General features: G+C 35.8%; 1 protein-coding gene across 16 annotated transcripts in view; it reads left to right on the plus strand.

The window, feature by feature from the left end:
- DMD (dystrophin) overlaps positions 1–24653 on the plus strand; it is a 2111713-nt gene that overhangs the window by 283672 nt on the left and 1803388 nt on the right. For all 16 annotated transcript variants that reach the window (XM_053892047.1, XM_053892050.1, XM_053892044.1 and 13 more), the window contains exon 2: positions 394–455. In XM_053892047.1, the coding sequence (XP_053748022.1) occupies positions 394–455 (62 nt within the window). The remainder of the gene's footprint in view (positions 1–393; positions 456–24653) is intronic.

Genomic DNA, 24653 nt, shown 5'->3' on the forward strand with positions numbered 1-24653 from the left:
TGACAACTCAGAGCCTGGAGCCTGCTTCAGATTCTGTGTCTCCCTCTCTCTCTGCCCCTAACCCACTCGCATTCTGTCTCTGTCTCTGTCTCTCTCAAAAATAAGTAAACATTAAAAAAAATAGTATCTGCTTTATTCAGAAGAGACTACTTTTCTGTAATGCCTTTATATAATTTTGGAATGAGTATAGATTTGACCATATCCATTATTTTTCACATCTCATTTTAGTTTGGATGCCTAATACCAACATCACTTCTGTTTAACTTCATTATCAATGAATTTAATCCCAACTATAAAATAACACTAATGCATAATAACTGAGAGTTATTTGGGTTGTGAAATATCATATTCAGAATTCTTAACTCTTAATCTTTTTAAAATTTTACATTACAGATGAAAGAGAAGATGTTCAAAAGAAAACATTCACAAAATGGATAAACGCACAGTTTTCTAAGGTAAGGATATTTTGTTACTTCTCTTTTAAGGTAGAATGTAAGTGATTGAATTTTCAAAATGAACTCTACCTGTGTAAATTTAAATGTCCATATTGTTTTTATCATAGTGTCATTTTGCTTTAGCTGTGCAAATGTGGGAATATTATGTTGACTTTTAATTAAGGAAAAAGCTGCAGAATATATGGTAAAGAGAAATCATTTAATTAGAGAAAATGTGTCTTTGAATCTTAATGATAATGTGAGTTTCTTTAATTACATCAGTCATCGAAGAATCATAACAGCAGTCTTCCGCCAAGTAGTTGGTATATGTCACACATTAGCAGAAGATCTGAGGGACTTTTACTGTCTGGAAGTGATCATTTTTTTGTCCCTTTTGGTCTTTACCAGCTCATGAAAAACTCGTATAACTGCCTTGAATCTGTTTGGCCCTGTCACGTAGGGCATGTGTCAAATAATTTAAGATAAGAAGATTCTCCTCTTTTTCTGCAGGCATCAACCCATGCTCTTCATAAAATTTATTTTGCAAATGCAACTTAATTTATAATCCATAGATGGCACAACTCCAGATAGTTATGTGTGAACACAAAGTAAAATGTTCTTACCTTGAAAACTAGCAGTAAGAATACCATGTAAGGAGGTTTATGTACATTTTGAGGTTAGAAAGACTTGGATTTGTATTTAATAACTCTGAATTTAGGCAAATCTAATGCCTTGTGAATCATTTTTCCATCATGTATATGAATATACATATATATTGTCTACCGAACAAATCAACTCCTAATAATGGAGATAGAAAGGTAATAAAATATGGTCCCCATATTCAAGCTTCAGGAGAAGTAAAATAGCTAATAATGGTTATTTTGCATGTGATAAGGAGGATTAACAGGGTCAAGATAGGTGAAAATTCTGACCACAATGCCTTACGGGCTTAATATATGTGAATCACTCTCTTCATGGTTCTTTTTTTATAATAAGTCTTGGGAATGGATCCAGAACAGTCTACTGGGAGAGGCAATATAAAAAGTGTTCCCATTAGTATTACAAAAGGCTCTCAAGTATCATCCATTGTTAGTGATACTTTGTGGCAGAATTTTTGCCAGGTAATCTTCAGTATTTTAGCAAGAAGTAAAGTTACTGAATTTTAAATATGCAAATTTCATTTACATTTACTTCATTAACAAGTAATAAGTTGTTAATACAGAACTTTACATAATAAACATAAAACAGGAACACGTATTTTAGAAATCTAAACTTTTTTGGAACTAAGTAGGTACAAGTAATAAAAAAAAGTTGTAACAACACTAATGAAGAAGAATAAATGAAAGCTAAACTCAGAAATATGTAGGATAGGAATTCCTAATTCCCATAATATATACCAGATGGATGTATATGGTGTATATATGTGTGTGTATATATATATATATCTATCTATATATATAGATAGATAGATAGATATATGGATGTTTATTGCTATATCTACTGGTCTCATTAAAATTTTCTAATTTTGGAATTTTGAAACAGGCAATGGATAAAAGTTTTTGAACAAATATACAGACAAATCAGAATCATAAAGAGATTTTTTGAAATAATAAATGTGACATAATACTATGAACCTTTGAATTAAACCAATGAGTTGTTTTAATAAGGTGTGTAAATATAACCAAGACAAACACTGTGAATTCTCATTCCCACAGATCTACCTAGATCATTACTCTCTATACATGGTATTTCAGGTATCATTTACCACAACTCACATTCTACTATACAAACCATAGCTTGATATGCTGCCTTCTATAAATACTTTGTTGGCACTGCCTTAGAGCAATTTTTCCCTACCCTTATGAGGGCCTATATTTTAAAGGCTGTGAAATAATTACATGTATGAGTGCATTGAGTGTTTTGTCAAAAGTATCCCCACCTCCAAATTCAACTTCTGCTTATTCCATTTATTTTCTAAATGTTCTCCCTCAACCTATTACAGTTGGATCAGGAGAGTCACCAAAGTTTCATATTTGGGAAATATACTAGGTATCAGGAATATAAATATTTACAAAGACAAAAGGTATTTAGAGATAAAATTTACATATGTGTGTGTTGTATTTTCATTTAGAAAATCTGAAGATACATTTTCCATGTTACCTGATTTTTTCTTGTCAAGACTTCAAGTAATGACTAAGCTTTTGTAGTGAGAATTATGAGAAAGCTAATTGAGTCAGTTTATACCAATTGATGATACCAAAAGATCAACATAACTGAGATATGTCAACTGACACATATTTTTACTACGTGGCATTCACCAGAATTCCAGGCCTGTATGAGACACAAGATTCGTTTAAATTCAATCTGCAGATCTCATGGAACCTACGCACTTGGGAGATACTGGATAATTACTAAATGGAGTAGCCCTGAGTGGGCTGTACCGGTGAGAGAGTGGTGAGCCCAGTACTCTGGGCTAGAATGAATCTAGAAACCTGTATGAATAAAGCTCTACTGACTGAGAGACTCTATAGAAAAGATCCTCAAAGAGCAAACCACTCGAGACCGAGAAAATTGGATGCCACTGAATGCAGGAATATATATTTTCTTTGTAACCCCAATGATCTGAACCAGTGCACTAAATAAATATAATAAATGCAATTTTGACAGTAGTACAAAATTTAAGTATGTGCTAAGTTTAAGGAAAGAGGAACAATTCTGACAGAGAACAATGTATTGAAGAAGACTTTAAAAGAGAGAAAAAGCAGTGAAAAATTATTATCTGTCTGTGTGGTAAATTAGACCAGAGAATACACACATAATAATAAAAATGAATACGATAAGTTACAGTGCTTAACAGTGAGGTTCACACACATTCATTTATATAATATTTGTAAAGTATTAAGAGACCACAAAGTAGTTCTCCATTATTTTATGAAGCTACATAAGGGATATTTAAGGGGGGAAAATGTGACTAAATAAAGCCTTATGGTGTTGTGTCATTTGAAGCCAAATGTACCTGTGTAGTAAATCCAACTAAGTTTTCACTTTTCCAGTACCATTTTAAAATAAACTCTATCTCTTCTTCAAAAGAAGTCATCTATTAACTTTCAATTCCAAAAATTTCTACTAGAATATGATTTATCACATCTATTCTATAAAGATAAGCAAACATTATAAATCTCCACGTAAACACAAAACCATTGCTACGTAAGAGTAATTCAAGGTGAATATTATATTCATGTAATTTGTAGATATTTTACAATCCTAAAAATGTTTACTGTTTACCGCAAATATGATTCACACAGTAGGAATCGCACAGGTTCATTCACACAAGCTTATTTAAGGAAAGTACACTTGAAATTATCACCCAAAATAGTTTTGTCATAAAACTTGTTTGATGTTTGTGTTAGAGAAAAAGCAGTCTTTGCTGGGAAATATTTACTACTAAATCAACTGAAAGATTTAAACTACCTCCCAGTGAGTTGTATGATGGTTTTGATCCTACATTGGATTTAGTGATTATCTTTATTTCTATCCTCCAACTGCACTTTTCTGTCTGATTCTTCCCAAAGTAGTAGACGTCTTGTTATTTTATTTAAATTAAGTAGAAATGTGTAATTAGTTTTGTCTGTGAACTTCCCAATGGCCTATGCTATGATGACACATTTATATCTTCATTGCCACAGCGTATATATCTATACCTAAAAAGCCAGATTTTACCCTCTGGGGATAATGATAATACAAGATATAATTAACTGGTATAACATACATTTCCCCCAAATTTATCATTATTTATCTCCTAGCCAACATGATAAGCATGATGTCATGCAGATTAACGCTAAAATTGTGAGTCAAGTAGGCTTCTTTACACAGCTCTCTATCATGAGACTTAGGAAAAATTTCACTGTGTTGAATTTATTTCAGAAAGAAAGGTAAACATAGAATAAAAAAATGCTTTGAGTCTTATTTCCCTTATATGTCCATGTCTGCTTTCTAAGAAAACATATTAAAAGAGCTTCGTAAATACTAAAACATAAACAAAGAATATTGCCATTTTTGTTACTCTGTAGTATATTTTCTGAATTGAAGGATCGTATATTTATGCAATTTTCCTGGATGGTTGCTCACTTCTTTCTTGAACACAATTTTGGCTACTTTCCTTGGACAGAACGGGGAGAGTACATTTATTTATGTTTTATTATCCTACTACACTCCGTATGCCAATCCATGCCCTCAACACACATACGCACATGAACATACATAGACTCACACTCAGTAAGCATTTTATATGTTTAAAAAGAATCAGTTTCATTACACAAAAAGAAACATAATGAGACATAGAAGCAAAACTTTGTTTTTCTGAAATAGGTAGCAATATGTATACGTTTACTCTGTGTCAGTTCAAAACTGATATACAGCTAACAAATTTATATACAACTCCTACTCAAGGGGCCTGATATAACATAGGTGATAGAATAGAGGTATTGTATTCTAGAAGGATCACCATAGAAATAAACTCGCCACTCTGTCCCTGGCTTCCTGTTTGTCCCTACTATTTGGTATCTGAAAGAATTAGTTTACTAAATAAAATGAAGGGCAGTGAACTGTATCTCTGGATCATGATAAGCAGCTATTCGAGAGGAAAATTTTCCTTTACCCTGAAATGTTCTTTTGGCTGGTCTAAGAATTAAACTGATATGAGACAGGTTAACAGGAGAAAACAACAACAACAACAAAGGTAAATTACATGCACACTTAAGACCAATGGTAACATGGAGATCCCCAAAAAAACGACCAAGGCCTGCAGCTTTTATACATTTTAGACAAAGGAGCTGACAGAATAAAGAAACCTATGTTTGGAAGCTTCGATTGATAAGGAATTTTAAATAGAATTTGTGCTGGGGTAGCAAATTAGTAAAAGTGACAAGGTTTATTTACATAGCCTCTGGTTTATATAGTTTCTTTAGCCCTTAATTCCCTGTCTCTGATGGTAAGAACGTCTCTTTACCTCCTGGCACAGAGAAGATAACTTGTACGTGAGACATTTATTTCCTGCTTTGAGAGGGACAAAGGAAAGTCAGAGTGTTCTTCTTGCCCTCTTTCTTAAGTAATTTTAATTCAAAGTAATAATATGCCACCATGGCATGTCTTAGGGAGACCTTCCCTGAGCCCTAACACAGCGCATACAATGCTTTGCTAACACTTGAATTATTTGGTACAGTTGTTTGGGTGAGATGAATATTGGTACAGGAAACTATAGACCTCCTCATTTCTGAAATTGTGCAGATTAGAAACTTTGTTCCTGTATATCCTCATATTAATTACACTATTCAATAATATCTTTATGGTTGTTCTAGTGATATCATGAGATAAGTATTCACTGTGAGTGTAGGCAGCTTGCTTGAGGTAAATGGAAGCTGGAACCCAAGAAACTGGACTCTGAAATCCATGGTATTTTCCGTATCTGTGAATGTTGTGACAATTATTCCATCTACCAAGTGCTCTGCTTTTCTTGGGACTCATCTCAGAATTGATAAGTTTGAGGACATTGAAAACTTGAGTGTAGAAGGTGTTTAATGCTTGCAATACCAAGAGATGCTTTATAATCTACCTTCAAAAGTTTAATAACCCCATAACTCAACTGTTGTTGAGGAGATTTGTAATTGATTATTTCCAAATGATTTCTGATATATTAAATGTGAATACTAGCACTTGCTGAGTTTGGGTAAGTGAAGTAATCTAGTTATCAATATAAATATCTATGTTGTGAGTATTTTTATTTATTAATATGAATTTTTATTTCCACTGATCACAAATTATTGTGTATAAGAGAGAATTTAAATATTTATTTAAAATAATCTTAGGAGAAATATGAAATATTACTTTACTGGCATTGTGGACTCTTAACATCTACACTAGATGTTAAGATGACTTCTAGAATGATGTGTCTGTGTTTGTAATTGAGATAATTATGCTAATGGTCTAATCCACTGAGAACCATTCCCTTAAATGTTTTCTTGAATCTAATCTTTGCAAAGTACCCAAGTAAGAAAGAACATCATTCAGTTAGTGAAAGGAAAATTGGATTGTGATAGGTCTCAATATTTTTAATGAAAGACAAATAATTTATTGTTTATTTTGTAGGTCTGTCTTAGAAAGATGGTCTTTATTAACGCACTGTTTCTGAGTTCTTAATAATTCTAGATAGTTTTAGAAGGTACACACGTTTTGCTCTTTAAGCTACTATGGTCTAAAATGTCTTATAAGAAAATTGGAATTGTTGATTGCTATACCCTTATAGTATAGAGTGGTTCCAGTGGCAGGCATATTTAGCTGGAAAATGTAAATATTTACCAATTAGCATGATTGTTCCTAGGGAAGAAAATTTCTGTAGCTGATAGGCAAATGCATTAGTTTTCTGATTTATTTTGTCTTAGGGCCCGGTATAACATTCTAGCAAGACAGCATATATTGAATTTCGTCATTTATTTTCATTTTGAGAAAAATAGTTGGCACTCTGGTACCATCCCACCAGAGATAGATGGTTGCTAAAGTCACCTTTCAAGATTCAACAAATACCTATTGATATTTGTAGCAGACATTTTATATACTGTAAAAAGCACAAGATACCTTATTTTTTTCTTTTCTAAAAGATTATTTTCTGAGGGAAGAAACAATTATGTATACAACTAATTAAAATATTTCCTTTAATTTATTACAAGTGTCATGGGAAGAGAAGAAAGAATGACTGCTTAGAGAGGATGACAGCTTTTTGTTGAGAGGTGACATTTAATCTGAGGTTGTCCACACGAAGACAGTTTAAAGGGAGGTGAAGTCATCAAGAATTGCATGTGGAAATACAGAACAATTGGGGCACCTGCATGGCTCGGTCAGTTGAGCATCTGACTTCAGCTCAGGTCATGATCTCACAGTTTGTGAGTTCAAGCCCCACATCAGGCTCTCTGCTGGCAGCAAAGATCTGGCTTTGGATCCTCTGTCCCCTTCTGTCTCTGCCCTCCTCCACTCACACTGCCCTCCCCCACTCACCCTCTCTTTCTCAAAAATAATAATAAAAAAAAATTTAAAAAACCTGTAGCATAAGGCTGCCTTAACAACAACAGAAAAACACGGAGTAATTGAAGAAGCTTGGCCTATCAAGTGGTGCGTGGCCAAGGAGATCTGTGTGAGCAGAAAATGGAGGATGTGAGAGAACACAAAGCCATTCCTGAATAATTGCATTGTTGTTGGGGCCAGTTGGTCCAACAGTGAGACATTGGTTTAATCATATTAATATTGTCCTTCTGATTGAAAAATGCTAAAACAATAGGCAATGATAGAGCAATTAGACTGCCCTGCTACTACCAATCCTTTCTGCAAAATTGAGTATGAAGCCTACATTTTACACTTAGGGAATAGTCATGTGAATCTAAAATGAAAATGCAAGTGGGTTACATTTTTTTTTTGTAGAGTTGTTTGATATCACGCATACTCATTACCACACTGCATCAGAATTACCTAGAGAGCTTGCTAAAACAGATTACTGGGGTCATTGCCAGAGTTTCTGATTCCATAGGTCTAGCAAGAGAGGCCAAGAACTTGGAGGTTCCCAGGTAGAAATTGTTCCTATTATTAAAATTTTCGACAGCTCTTATGTCAGGTAGTGAGTAAATATTTTGTATATACTGTCTATGCATTAAGTTGTCCTTCATAAAAAAATCATTTATATTTAAGGAAACATGTTTTGACAGAAATACACACAAAGCCTACATTCATTAACTTATTTATTGAGCCCCTATTACAGGTCATGTGCTCTAGATGTTTGAACATGGCAGTGGAGAGAACAAAAATCCCTTTAATCATTGAGCCCTATGATTAAGATGAGTGAAACTAAACAAGGAAACACTTAACAAATTATATGACATTCTCTGTATTTTTTTGTCATTTTGTTTTCTTTTTCTGAAACTAGAATAGAGAATTTCTTTTTTTTTTTTTTTTAATTTTTTTTTAACATTTATTTATTTTTGAGACAGAGAGAGACAGAGCATGAACGGGGGAGGGGCAGAGAGAGAGGGAGACACAGAATCTGAAACAGGCTCCAGGCTCTGAGCTGTCAGCTCAGAGCCCGATGCGGGGCTCAAACTCACGGACCGTGAGATCATGACCTGAGCCGAAGTCGGGCGCTTAACCGACCAAGCCACCCAGGCGCCCCTAGAATAGAGAATTTCAAATAGTGATGGATGCTAAGAGGAATGTTAAAGTAGGGTAAGGAAAGAATAAGGTGGGTTGCTATTTCGTATAGTGGCTCCTAAGAAGACCTATATAAAAAGACATATAAGAAACGTGATGGAAGAAAAACAATTCCAGGTGGAAAGAAGAACATGTGCAAAGGTCCTGAGGACAGATTGTGTGTTCAAAGGACAACACGGTGCTTGATTTAGAGTGATTGGGGATGAGTACTATGAATTACAGGTGAAATGGTATTGGGGGACAAATTAGGTAGAACCTGTTGACCATTGTAAAGGTTTTGACTTCCCATGGTAGATTAGGAGCTGAGCGTTTCAAGCAGTGGCTGGAAGCAATGTAAATTATAATGTAAGATATAAAGGTAGAATTTGAGAAGTAAGCTAAAGATTAGTGTAATAATCCAAGTTGGGTGTGTATATGGGACCAGAACTAGGTTGGTAACCATGGACCTGGAGGGAAATGGTCATAGTTTGGAAAGTACATATAATGGGATTTATAGACGGACTAGAAGATGTGGAGATAGAGAGAGGGGAGATAAATAGTTTTTCAAAAAAAATTGGTTGAAAAGTTTTAGCCTGAATGTAAAGAAGGGTAGAATGACTAGTTACTGGAGTAAGAAAGACTGTTGAAGGGGAGAGTTTAGTAGGAAAGTATAGGTAAAATTCTCATGTGAAATCATTGAAAATAATTTTCATTTTAGTATATTTTCATGGAATGAGTATTTATTTTCAGCTCCTTAAATTAACCTTAAGGTCAAAAATTAAAAAAGCTATCTCAATCTTAAGACAAAAACTATAAGATACAGAGTACCTCTATCACTGTGTGTGTGTGTGTGTATGCGCATACTGCACATGTTTGTGTTCGAAATGTGCATGTAAATCTAGTACATTTGCATTGGAATTAACTTGATCTTTGTGTCTCCCATGTTCTATGTTGGATAGCCAGCAATCAATGGAGTCAGGCTTGATTTACCAATAGTTTCCTTCCTTCCTTCCTTCCTTCCTTCCTTCCTTCCTTCCTTCCTTCCTTCCTTCCTGTGTGGGACCTATGTCAAATGCCTTATAATTATTGTTTACATATGTTTTACATGTACTAAATGAGATCCTTGAGGGTCTGAAATTTGACTCAGTCATCGTTGCGTACTCAGCCCTGAGTATATTTCTTCCTGATGTACAATGATATTCAGTAAATATTTACTGAATGAATGGAATGAATGGAAATAAGGAAGGAAGACAGGGAGAGAGGAGTTGAAACTGAAGTTGGTCATACTGGCCATTAACTCAGTCCTTTCTTCTGTCAACACTTTCTCTTTTTTGTTCTTTCATGTCTTAAAATACCATCTCTGTCCAGGGCCTAATCCTGGGCTTGATCCTTAGGATGCATGCAGGAACTGATTTTTGAGTATACAACTTCCAAATACACATTTGTAACACTGAGCTCAAAACCCACATTTCCAAGTGCTTCCGGAACCTATCCATCAAGCAATGGGAAAGTCCTGGTAGGAGGCCAAGATAATATAAACGAAGAAAACTTATTTAGATGGAAACAACAAGGATTGGTTAATGATTCGTAAAGGGGAGCCAGGAATGAATCTGATGGATGCAAGATAATATTTTGGGACACTAAGCAGATACAGATACTCTAAATTGGGATAGGAACTCAGGAAGAAAGGAGAAAGAGGTATATTTGGGGGCTATTGACCACTTTGCTACTAGATATTCAAATATTTGGTCTAATGTGGTAGGAGGCATTCAGGAAATAAGTATAAGGCCTGAGTTTTAATTCTAAGTTCACCACTTAGTGTAAACTTAAGTAAATTACTAAACATCCATAAGCCTCAACTTCCCCATCAAATATTTATTTAAAATATTAAAAGGTGAGCTAGAAGATACTATAGATCAGACATATTCATTTACAAAACTAAAAACAAGAAACAAATTTAACAAGAAACTTTCAAAACCTGTATTTGAAACTCTTCCTAAAGATTCTAAAGAAAATTCAAAGGGAAAGTCCTGCCTTGTCCCTAGAGAGCATGATTTAACATCAGAAATAGGTCTGTTTCTTTAAGTTAATGTTTAAGTTAAATGACATTGCAATGTAAGTAACTTTTTCCTTTGGAGTTAGACAAGCTGACTTTAAAGGTCATATACAGGGCACCTGGGTGGCTTAGTCAGCTACGCGTCCAACTCTCGATTTTGGCCCAGGGCATGATCTCACAGTTTGGGAGTTCAAGCCCCACATGGGGCTCCGTGTTGTGACATTGCAGACTGGCTTGTGGTTCTCTCTCCCCGCCTCTCTCTCTGCCCCTTCAGCATGCTCTCTCTCTCTCTCTCTCTCTCTCTCTCTCTCAAAATAAATAAATAAACTTAAAATAATAATAATAATAAATAAAGTTTATATAGAAAAATAAGCAAGCAAAAAAAAAAAAAAAAAAAGAAAAGAAAAAAACCCTGAGAGTACTAGTGAAGGGATAGCAGACTCAAAGAAGACATATAAAATTATAATGTAAAATTTGGGGGTAAAAAATCTGTAATATTAAATTTGAATTGAAAATTTTATTAAAAACTCATAACTTCTTTAAATGTATTTTCTTTTTTTTTTTTAATGTTTATTTATTTTTGAGACAAAGAGAGACACAGCATGAACGGGGAGGGTCAGAGAGAGAGGGAGACACAGAATCAGAAGCAGGCTCCAGGCTCTGAGCCATCAGCCCAGAGCCCGACGCGGGGCTTGAACTCATGGACCGTGATATCATGACCTGAGCCGAAGTCAGCCACTTAACCCACTGAGCCACCCAGGCGCTCCTAAATGTATTTTCTAAAAATAGATTTCCTGTCAACTGGGAAGGCCTAGTAACAATGGATACACCTTAGCTGTAATGATTCTAACAACACTCTGTTCCAACCTGAATGTGTGTGTATATTGGGGGCGGGGAGTGATCTCTCCACACCAACAGCAATTCTGGGACATCATCTGGGTTTCCTATATTCCACCTCACTGCTGACACTCTTCTACCCAGAAATAGTGTCAGATTCCACAGGTTAAAGATCCAGTTCTGCAAGACTGCCCCCACCCACCTTCAGAATTAGTCACCAAGTCCTGGTTGTCACCTGTACTTCTGATCCACTGGCTGTAGATTAGAGATTTCAAAGACTCCCTCCCTAGGTTACATTAATTATCGAGAGCTGCTCATAGAACCCAGAGAAACATTTTACTTACTACATTACCAGTCTATTAGAAAAGGATATAACTCAGGATCATCCAGATGGAAAAGCTGCACAGGGCAACGCCTGGGAAAAGGGTGCTGAGCGTCCAGGGTCTCTGAGTGCACCACTCTCCCTACATCTCCCATGGTTACCACCCTGGAGGTGTTCCAAACCCCACCCTTTTGTGTTTTTATGGAAGCCTTGTTACCTAGGTATGATTGATTAAATCACAGGTCATTGATAACTGATTCACCTTCTAGCCCCTCTCCCCTCCCCAGTAGGGGTGGGGGGGAGGGATTGGGCAGGACTTTGAATTCCAAACCTCTGATCAGGAAGTTGATTCCCCTGGTAACAGCTCACTTCCTATATTGCCCAAAGGCTTTCCAAAAGTTGCCTCGTTAACATAACAAAAGACAGCTCTTTGTTCTTATCACTTAGGATATTCCTAGGGTTTTAGGAGTTCTCTGTCTGAAAGTAGGACAAAGGACAAGTGTTTATTCCTTATTATAAATCATAGTATCACACTAGCACTCAGATGTTCCTTGCTAAGTATCATCCCAAATTAAAAGGAACTACAGTTCATTGGAAGAACATCTGATTTCAGATTTTGGGCAGGTAATAGGTGTGAACCTTGAAACCTTTGGTTTCCTCAATACCATTGAGGAGGGCACCTGTTGGGATGCGCACTGGGTGTTGTATGGAAACCAATTTGACAATAAATTTCATATTTAAAAAAAAATAAATCACTTTGAGAGTTAATATTTTTTCCAGAAATAAATTGTATTTCTTAAAAGAAAAAAAAAAGAAAAGAAACCTTTGGTTTTGTCTTAAGGCAAGCAAGTGCATCTCCAAATCTTCTTCTGTTCTATTTACATTTATAGATTTATACCTTTTTAAAAAATTTTCTTTCTGTCTCATTTTACTGACAGGCTTCAGATAAAAATTTTTAAAGTATATCTACACATTCAGACTAATGTGTTTTCCTGGTTTTGAAGGAGAAATAGATACATTTAGAAACAGTGAATGTTGGCTTAGATTGTCTCTACTGGTCTTTTCAGGAATCTGGAACAGTCTTTTCAGAATTGTTTATTACCACAAAGGATGGAAATGTTTTATTTCACTATGCCAGTTTTCAGGAAAAATTGATTTAGCCTCTACCTTTTAAGAATAAAGGCAAAGCAGAATGTTTTATATTACAGATTTTATTACCATAACTGACTTTTGAAGAATTGAATACACTTTTGGAATGTCAGCAATATTCTGTTGCTGTTTAGGTATGCCTCATTATATAGTATGCACATATATTTTGAAAGAAGCAGTTCAAATGAAGATTTCCTCTGATAGTATTCTAAATAAGCTATGTAAGTAGAGTATTATTGTAGTAGACATTGGAAATTTATTCAGAGCCTATATTTAAGGCATTTTAATCTATCCCCTCAGGATCAAATCTGTCATCTAAGTCATAGTAACCACTAGTTTGGATTAAAAACAACAATTTAGAGATCATTAAGTATATTGCCTGATAGTCTAAGATCTTAAACAGTTACAATATATATTATATTTAGTGCCTTTTCTCTTGTAGAGAAAAATGTTCTTTTCTTCCCCCTGAAGGTTCTTTGGGTGGTCTAATATTTAAGCTGATATAAAACAGATTAAATGAAAATTTAATTTCATACATATGGGAACCCTGAAGATAAGAGACTCAAGGGCGAATTAGGGCAGTTGAGGCTTGTATGCCACCCTGAGCTAAAGAATGGCACAGGGGCCTGGGACTTCAAAGGGGAGGAAGGTATTTCACTCTGTGATAAGAAGAGCAGATAGATAGGTCCCTCAGATCCAAAGTTATTTCTGATAGTAGCTGTCTTTCTGGGCCAGGCCCCCTACCTAAATTCTTTTAGGTAGTTAAGAAAGAGGTAAATGTTTTTCTTGAGTCAGCTAGGTCTTGATTGACTTCAGCTCAAAATAATCCACACACCAAAGTGGCATATTTTGGAGTGCCGTATTTTAGAGTGGCCTATTTTGCTCCTCCTCACTATTTTATCCTCGTTTTAGGTTGGCTAATCAGCAAGCTCAAATTATGAAACAAATAGTGCTAGCTTTCTTCTGCTCTGCAAAATGCATAAAATCATAAAGATTTTATTCTTCATGCATAACAACATTTGTTGTTTGTTTTCGTGTCGATGAGAAGATGTGTGCGTGTGTGCGTGTCTGCGTGTCTGTGTTTCGTATTCGATTTTAGGATTTCTGGTAGCAGGTGTCTATGAGAATATTTTTTTTCCATATGTTTTTGAGAAAATAAATCACCCATAGATATTATGGTCTAACTATGTTGCACTGGTCATTTGCATATTATACTCTTACCTTCTAAGTGAAAAAATACGATTCAGATATATACAGGCACAGATGGTAGAGTCAACTCTGCCATTTGCAAAGTATTTTACTTCTTGAGTGTAAAGAGAACCAAAAGATAAATGAGTAGGTAATATTAGTTTTCTTAAAAGATGAATTAGAGGGGCGCCTGGGTGGCTCAGTCGGTTGAGCGTCCGACTTCGGCTCAGGTCATGATCTCGCAGTCCGTGAGTTCAAGCCCCGCGTCAGGCTCTGTGCTGACAGCTCAGAGCCTGGAGCCTGTTTCAGATTCTGTGTCTCCCTCTCTCTCTGACCCTCCCCCGTTCATGCTCTGTCTCTCTCTGTCTCAAAAATAAATAAACACTAAAAAAAAAAAAATTAAAAAAAAAAAAAGATGAATTAGAATCTTGGGGTATAACAACTGGAATGTTATTTTGATTCTTTCACAGTTCTGTATGGTAAACTTTATTAGTATTAATATACAGAGTTGAAACCTCTGCTTTTAAAAAACATATGAAGAATAAACATTAAAAACACAAACAAAAAAGTGTTGAGGAAACTCAGATAAAGCAAGGTACGAAGGAGAACAATGTTTGGAATATCAGGATAAAAAGTCCTATGAAAAAATCAAAAGAATTAGGGTTTTCAGCCCAAAATAGAAAATTGAATAAGTGGTACCTTTCTCATGCATTTTTTTCTTAATCCCCTTCACCTATTCCATCCATCCCCTGACCCACCTCCCATCTGGTAACTACTATCAGTTTTTTCTCTGAATATAAGGGTCTGGTTTTTAGTTTGTCTCTTTTTTCCTTTGTTCATTGATTCTTAAATTCCATTTATGAGTAAAACCCATGTGGTATTTGTCTTTCTGTGAGTTATTTTACTTAGCATTATATCCTCTAGATCCATCCATGTTGCTGCAAATAGCAAGATTTCATTCTTTTTCTTGGCTGAGTACTATTCCTGTGTGTGTGTGTGTGTGTGTGTGTGTGTGTACACATATATACATTATATATATATATACACATATATATAATATATGCACACATTATATACACATACACACACACACCGCATCTTCTTTATCCATTTATTTACCATTAAGACACTTGGATTGCTTCCATAATTGGCTGTTATAAATAACGCTGCAGTAAACATAGGAGTGCATGTATCTTTTCACATTAGTATTTTTGTATTCTTTGGGTCAATACCAGTAGTAGAATTAGTGGATTGTATGGTAATTCTATTTTTAAGTTTTTGAGGAACCCCCATACTATTTTCTACAGTGAATACACCAGTTTGCATTTCCACCAACAGTGCATGAGGGCTCCTGTTTTCTACATCCTCACCAACACTTGTTTTTTGTATTTTTAATTGTAGCCATTTTGACAAGTATGAGGTGAAACCTTTTTATGGTTCTGATTTGCATTTCCCTGATAAGACTGATGTTGAACATCTTTCCATGTGTCTGTAGGGCATGTGTGTCTTTGGAGAAATCTCTGTTCATATCTTCCGGCCATGTTTTAATTGAATTATTTGGGGTTTTTTTTGTGTTGAGTTGTGTAAGTTTGTTGTATATTTATCAATATGTCATTTGCAAATATCTTCTCCATTTTGTAGGTTGTTTTTTAATTTTGTCGATTGTTTCCTTGCTGTGCAAAAGCTTTTTATTTTCATGGAGTCCCAACAGTTTATTTTTGGCTTTGTTTCCCTTGCCTCAGGAGACCTATTATATAGAAAGGTGTTGCTATGGCCGATGTCAGATAAATTATTACCCATGTTCTCTTCGAGGATTTTTATGGTTTCAGGTCTCACATTTTGGTCTTTCACCCATTGTGAGTTTATTTTCGCACTGGTGTAAGAAAGTGGTCCAGTTTCATTCTTTTGCATTTTGCTGTCCCGTTTTCCCAACATCATTTGGTGAAGAAATTGTGTTTTTCTCATTGCATATTCTTGCCTCTTTTGTTGAAGATTAGTTGACTATGTAATTGTGGGTTTATTCTTGGGCTTTCTGTTTTGTTCCACCGATCTGCACGTTTGTGGTTGTGCCACTACCATACTGTTTTGGTGACTACAGATTTGCAGTATTTCTTGAAACCCGGGATTGTGTTCCTCTTTTTCAAGGTGGTTTCAACAAAACCACCCAGTTTTGTTCCTCTTTTTCAAGATTGCTTTGGCTTCATATTTGTTCTTAAAAGGCTTTCTTTCATTTTGCTTAAATTCATTTTTAATGACCTGGATTTGCTAATTAGGTTTTACATACATGTAAAATTAATACTACGTAGTAAAGGGTTGGTTGAACACACAAAGAGTCTCTGATAGAGTAATATATAATGGAAAGAACCTGCAAAGGAGCCATCTACCTTCTCTCTACACAAGAAAAAAAAAAATAGTCTCAGAACTCTGAATGTCTAAACCCCTTGAATCATAATGGGAACTAACTCAGATCATTTGTGAGTAGTTTTCAGTATTTGCAAAAGACTGAAAAAAAGCAAATCTTTTCAGCAGTTAAATCTAAATAATCCAACTTAAACTGCTCTTAAAGCTGAGTGTCCCTGTTTCAGAATTATTGCCATAGTCATAAAAGCCCTGGACAATTCACAGGCATTGCCAAACTGTCATAGTCCTTGAAGTCCAAAGAATGAGGCACAGGAGTCTTTTAACATTTCATAACTCTGTGTGCTCATTCTTCCTAATAGACAGGACCCAGCATCTATGGATCTTAAAACACCATTCAGAAAGTCAATCCTGCTTTCCCTGACAGGAATTGTCATCTGAGCACAAAAAATCTTTCCACAGAATTCGTTTCCTATATCAAGTACTCACAGCCCCATTTTTATCATGGAGTTACATGCCCAAGTAGGAGAAGAAAGACAATTTTCTTTTTCCTTCCAGGTTCTTAGGTGACACCTCCCTCCGATAAGAAGAGAAATTAACACGAGAAGAAAAATATTTAATTTCATTCCTGTACACAAGAACCCCACAAGGATAAGAGAGTGAAAGGGAGGAGAATGTGTCACCCCAAAATATGCCAGTTTGGCAAGTGATTGTTTTGAATTCAAGTTTTGAAAGAAACAGTCAGTGCAAGAAGGACGCTCTGGCCTTCCTTTGTTTCCCTGAAAGTAGGAAACGAATCTCCCATGTGATATGTACCCTCCCTGTATAGGAGGGTAGAAGGCATCCTCATCACCACAGATAGGGAGTTCAATGCCAAGATGGCTATTTAAACAGATCTTATTACTTTATTAATTTGCTACCCCAATCCCAAAGCCCTTTGTCTTGTTAATTCTTCAGAAATTTCTTCTTTCCTTGCCTAAAAGATACAAAAGCTGCCAGCTCTAGCCACTTCTTTGATTCTCCTTTGTTTAGGAGCTCCCATACATATAAACTTAAATCTGTTTTCGCCTGTTAATCTCTTATATCAGTGTAATTATTAGGCCAACCAAAGAACCTGGAAGAAAAAAAGGGAAAAGTTTTCCTCCCCTGCACAACTCAGGGGCAGTCAGGCAACTGTGATTCCTTAGTCATCCTGAGCTAAGGAGTGGGATGGGAGTGTGGAGATTCAAAAGGGAGTCAGACACTTCTCAGGAAGGTCAGAAGAGGAAATGTTTGGTAAACAAATCCTGCCCTGCCATGCAGATAAGTCTCTCAGAAGAAAACATTATCTCTGGTAGTAGCTCACTTCCTGCCCCCTGGTGAAATTCTTTTAGGCCTCTAAGGCGGAGAGAGAAAGCTTTACCTTGTCTTCCAGGTCTTGATCCCCTGCAGCTCAAAACATTTCTTATGCCAAAAAGACATGGGTTGGGGTGTCATATTCTGCTCTCCAACACTTCATCGTCTATCTTATCAGTAGGGGACATTAGAAGAGTACCTGGCACACAATAGAATCACAATAAATATTGCTGCATAATCAATGAATGAGGAAGTGAATAGTGGATTTATTTCAATAAAATACAAAGCTAAAACCCTGAGAAGTTTGGTAACATTGTCCCATAGAAATACAGTGTGGACCTTTTATGTAAATAAAAAATTTCTTGTAGCCACATTTATAAAGTAAAAAACAAAAACAAAAACAAAAAAACAGCCGAAATTTTTTTAGTAATACATTTTATTTAACCCAACATATCTAAAATATTATATTTTTTAACATGTGATCAATATACTGATTTTTAAAGAGAGATTTTACCATAGTTTTTGTATTACCTCTTTAAAATAGGTCGTGTATTTTACACTTAGAGCACATTTTAGTTTGCAAGAGCCGTATTTTAAGTGCTCGATGGCCACACACGTGTCTAGTGGCTATCATATCAGACAGCTTATCTTTAGGAGGATATTAAAATATTTTGACCAGATCAGGAAGATACTAAAGTTATTTCTACCAACATGTGCCAAACCCAGTTGCCTGGTTCGTCCTAACTGCAAAAGAGACTAGAAAAGGTAGCTACAGAGGTATCTTCAAGAAATTCTTAGACAGCCTAAGTGCAGTATATTAGAATGTTGTCTAAAGTCTCACTTCATTTGAGGTAATTGCATGTAACTGACAGGAGCTACATTGAATAGCATAGGATGTACTGGTTTAAGCCAAGCTCAAACCATATGCAATGAACAGTATTGGCTAAAGCACATTTTTTAAGAACTGAATTGAAGAAAAAATATGAAACTTTACTGTGAAAACTACCTTCACTGTCCCAAAGCAGTAAGTAAAAACACAAAATTTATTACTGATTTTCATAGTTTGGCTTATAAACTGATACTGAATTTGTTACATGATCCATGTTTCTCAATTGTCTTAACATTATGTAGGACTAGTCCAGGAAATGAAACAGAAAAAAAGAGAATGAAATGTACCTTTCATTGAAGTTGGAAGGGGGAATAAGAAAACATCTACTTGTTTTCTCACTCAAAACGTGGACCTGAAACTTTGAACATGTAGCATTGAATCTGTTCTCAAATTGTAGCAGGTTTCTCACACAGACTCGTGACACCAAGGCTTTGCTTTATAGGAAGGAACTTTATTTGTGCCTGTACGGGCTCACTTGGGTTCATACCTGAAAAGCTGAGTCCCAAACGCCAGGTGGTGTAGCCTTTTACACATTTTCTACTTCTTTGTCTCCCATACATGGGTAATGTATGGACAGACAGTCTGATAGGGTGGTCTCATGTTACACGGTCCTGAGGGATGTCAGCTCTGCACTTGGCCAAGTTGCCTTCTCTTATGTTTCCTTAGAGAGGGGACTCTACCACAATATCAACTGCCTAGATCACAAACAGGATTTACTGAGAAAACATTTTTTTTTTCAAGGGACTCAACCTTTTATTTTTCTTCACTGGTCATCAGTGAAGGAAACTCAAGGGCACTCATAATCATATAAGTAAGTACATGCATTACCAACCTCATCAAAAGAACACTTTTAAAAATAAAATTTTCCCCCAAATTCTCCCTATCATGATCACCACCGATATACTTTCTTTGAAGTGACCAGGTTTTTAACAGAGATAGCTACTGTTTTTTGGTAGAACTGTATCTATAAATCTTAGAATGCTGTAAGAATACTGAATTTCTAGCCATTTCTGTTTTTGAGTTTCGTTCTTCAAACGATGACAGCATGTAGAACAGTTATTGACAGAGTGTCTAGAACTTCCATTATTAGCCTATAGACTGTAGTTTGGGTGGGTACTCTGCGCACCTTGTATCACTAGCTATGCGGCCCTAACAGATAGAAGGTACTCTAGAAATATTGATGTTAAGAATAAAGTAATTCGGGGCGCCTGGGTGGCTCGGTTGGTTAAGCGGCCGACTTCGGCTCAGGTCATGATCTCGCGGTCCGTGAGTTCGAGCCCCGCGTCGGGCTCTGTGCTGACAGCTCAGAGCCTGGAGCCTGTTTCAGATTCTGTGTCTCCCTCTCTCTGACCCTCCCCCGTTCATGCTCTGTCTCTCTCTGTCTCAGAAATAAATAAACGTTAAAAAAAAAAAATTAAAAAAATAAAAGAATAAAGTAATTCACGTAAGAAATTCTTTTCACTATTTAGCTACTGTAGAAGTTGTTGCATATGGTCCTTTCCAGTTGTGAAAAACGTGGGACTCAACAATATGAGGAATTGATGATTTTTTTTAAGTGTTAAAAAAGTCATTTTAATTTTCCAAGACTTTCAATAAATTAATAAAAGTACATAGAAAATAAATAAAACAATAGAATACGTATGTAGCATTTATAATAATTTAACTATATTAGGTAAAAAGCTAAAGATTTCCACCCAGACTGAGAAATTTTTTTAAAGTATATTTATTTATTTTGAGAGAGAGGGCGCAAGTACAAATGGGGGAGGGGCAGAGAAAGAGGGAGAGAGAGAATCCCAAGTGGGCTCCACACTGTCAGTGGAGAGCCTGATGAGGAGCTCAAAACCATGAACTGTGAGAACATGACCTGAGCTGAAATCAAGAGTTGGAGGCTTAACTGACAGAGCCACCCAGGCACCCCAAGAATGGGAAATTTTTTTAAGTATGCACATAACTAGATATGATAATCTTATAGTATTGAGAGCTCTGCATAATTAAATAGAATATTTATAACATAGGAGAACATTTTTTTACATGTTTGGTTATTTTGAAAGAGAGAGAGAGCTTGTACACAGGCAGGGGGAGGGACAGAGAGAGAGAGAGAGAGAGAGAGAGAGAGAGAGAGAATCCCAAGCAGGCTCCACGCTGGCATGTAGAGTCCAGTGGAGGGCTCGATCCCATGAACTGTGAAACCGTGACCTGAGCCAAAACTGACTGAGCCACCCAGGCACCCTTAGATGTACTTTTTTGAAAAAGACAACACCAGGTATACTATACATAGGTCAAATCATCACAGTCTACACTTTAAATAACTTATTATTTTGTCAGTTAAACCTCAATAAAACTGAAAAAAAGAAAGAAGATAGCTTAACTTTGCTTTCTTTTAAATATCAAAATATTTCTTTGAAAATAATTTACGGGAGGGGCCCCTGGGTAGCTCAGTCGGTTAAGCGTCCGACTTCGACTCAGGTCATGATCTCACACTTCGTGAGTTTGAGCCCCGTGTCAGACAGGCTCTGCGCTGACAGCTCAGAGCGTGGAACCCTGTTTCCGATTCTGTGCCTCCCTGTCTCTCTGCCCCTCCCCCACTCATGCTCACGTGCTCTCTCTCTCTCTCTCTCTCTCTCTCTCAAAAATAAATAAAACATGAAAATAATTTACAAGATAATTAGCCATTTTAGAATACACTCTTTGTAGTATTTATTTTGAAAGAGTTACATAGCAATTTTTCAGGTATTCTTTTGATTTTAGCACTGTGCTGTCCTTTGTAATCATTTTTAAGACAAATCAGTCGCGATGTTGTAAAGTAAGTAGTTTAGATAAAGTAATTAAAATCTGAATGTGGTTGGTCCAAAGTGGGTAAGTTTAAGCAAAACTTTCACAAAACCTGTTTGTTCATACTAATCAGACGCGTCAGGTCATTTTTCACCTCTCTATTTGGTTGAATAAACGTTGACTAAATGAGTTGGCGGGGCAGTAGAAACTGTTTTAATATTTTCACTCATGGTCCTTTCAGCAATGTAGTTTGATGCCTGGGAAAACTATTAAAACATTAACCTAAAAATATTTAAACTTTGACAAGATAGTCAAATATTTATTGGATAACTTTTTAAGAAGAAGATTCACAAATATTTCCTCCTTTTAGAATTATGAAGAATTACCTTCCCCTTTGATTAAACAGTTTTTCTCATCATTTTATCTGAAGGTTTCTGAGAGCTTTAAAAACTTTTATTATGTGGTACCACTTGAAGTGTGATTTACCCTCCTCGTCATTATTTAATCTTTGAAATGATACTTTATCATTGCTTAAATCAGTGTGGGTACATTGAACAACATTTGAGAGCCACTCTATAGGACTAAATCATTAGCCTGTAATTTTACAGTAGATGAAGTACTGTTTTTATTACTTTGAAAAAATATAATGACCTTGCAATTGAATCTTATATTTAACATTTTAATCTCAGCTTTATCACCATTAGATATAACTATTTGCACTGACCATATAAGAAGCTAGAAAACCACTGTGTCACAGTTTAACCTCATTCAATTTAAATCTCACAACGATAGCCATGATTAGCAATTTACCGAATAAAAGGCCCGAGTTAAGTTACACTCAAAATGATGTTGATTTGGGAGTAATTAGCCTTTAAATTTAAAACATTATTTTAGGAATGCTGAAGCTGTTTCAAGAGTTTATTATATGGTACCTAATATTTTTCAAGGGTTGGATCATTTACAAAGTCTAAGCTTTTTACCAAACACAGCCAACTCTATTGTTGTACCTACTCTTCAAGCCTTTACAAATAGTTCTTATATGACTTGGCCTGCCTCAGAATATAGGGTCACAGCCTTCATCAGTTGCAATATAAAGACTAGTCCCCACCAGAGATTTTTTGTGTTATATTAAAAAAAAAATCTCAAGGCGTAAATTCCTTGCCTCCCAGTGGCCAAAACACCCATCTTGTTTCTAATGAATCAAGTGACAGATATGTTAGAAGCAGGGAAGGATGAATCCTGATGGTTAGTGACATTTCAACAATAGAGGGATTTGTATTCGAAAAATAGACAATGAAGGCTTGTAGCCCCAAATTGTTTGCTCCATGAAAAATGTGCCTGTTAGCAAAGTCACATAACTAGGAATTTTAGATAAAGTTCCTATGTGCATTATTTAAAACACAGTGCTTTTCATAAAATTTAAGTTAAAAACAAAGAAAAAACTATTCACATTTAGGGTTTATATTGTGACTAAAAACTGAAGTAACTCCAGGATCTTAGGATACAAACATAATACTAAGGATGAGCATTTATTGTCAGCAGGCACTATTATAATAGATTTGCATGATTTATTTCATTTAATTTCTAAAGCAACCTGTTGAGGTAGACACTATTTGTATCCCCATTTTAAATATGAGAAAAACAAAGCAGAGAATAGTTAAATAATGTGTGCAAGGTTAAACATTGACAAGGTTCGGATTCTTTTTAAGGCTTTTAGCACTACAGAGTTCAGATTATTAAATAATCTATTGTCTCTCTAAATCGGAAACTTTAAACATTTTTTCTATTTTTTTTTTCACCACCCAATTTAAGACAAAAAGTGAGAGTACTTGATGTTCCAGTATACACCTCCCTACCTCCCTCCTTCCTTCCCTGTCTCTCTCTTTCTCTCTCTCTCTGTCTCTCACACACACACCCCCACACACCCATGCCTGAAAAAATTTCACGAAAAACTAAGTTATCCTTCCCATATGTAGCCATACTCTAATAATTTTTATTCCATTGTATTTGTTTAAAAATTTTTTAAAGTCTTGTTTAATTTTGAGACAGAGAGAGAGAGATGGAGCTCGAGCAGCGGAGGGTCAGAGAGAGAGGGAGGCACAGAACCTGAAGCAGGCTCCAGGCTCTGAGTTGTCAATACAGAACCAAATGTGAGGCTCGAACCCATGAACCATGAGATTATGACTTGAGCTGAAGTCAGACGCTTAACTGACTGAGCTACCCAGGCGCCCCAATTCTATTTTTTTTTTAATTAATAGCTAGCATGACATATAAATGGATTTCACAACCCCTTAAGGTCTTGGCCTGTAGCTTGAAAAGCACTTGTCCAGATGATTTGCCCAAACTTCTTAATCACAAGGTCAGGTCCTAAAATTTGGTTTGTTTGTTTTTTTTAATTTTTTTTTAACGTTTATTTATTTTTGAGACAGAGAGAGACAGAGCATGAACAGGGGAGGAGCAGAGAGAGAGGGAGACCCAGAATCTGAAACAGGCTCCAGGCTCTGAGCTGTCAGCACAGAGCCCGATGCTGGGCTCGAACTCACGGACCGTGAGATCATGACCTGAGCTGAAGTCGTATGCTTAACCCACCAAGCCACCCAGGTGCCCCTAAAATTTAGTTTTTTTGACTTGAAAACTCTTGCTCTTTTTTCTCTAGGTTTTATAAGCATAGCAGTCCAAGAATTGTTTATTTTCTCATTTTTCTCAATATTAGATATAAATCAGAATATTTATGGATGAAATGGGAATGTTACCCAAGGGGCAGTCTTTAATGGCAATGCATGGGTCCTGTACTCAGTGAAACAAACCATTTTCAGTAAAATCCAGTGCATTTTTTTTTCTTTACTGGAATGTAATGTAATATATAGACAGCTTTGAAGGAAACAAAATTGAAAAGCAAACACATACTAGATTCAGTACATGTTTCACTTTCTTAGGTTATTATTCTATAATTCTCACCTATGAAAACTTGAAAAAGGTAAAATTTTTAGAATTAGCAGATTCACTATGTTTTCCTTTTAATGACCACATACATCTTAATTTGTCTTTAGAAATGACCAGAGGGAAGTCTCTTATACATTGAAAATA

Source organism: Panthera pardus, unplaced genomic scaffold (genome assembly GCF_024362965.1).
Source record: "Panthera pardus isolate Hobbes unplaced genomic scaffold, ASM2436296v1 HiC_scaffold_27, whole genome shotgun sequence".
Lineage (NCBI taxonomy): Eukaryota > Metazoa > Chordata > Mammalia > Carnivora > Felidae > Panthera > Panthera pardus.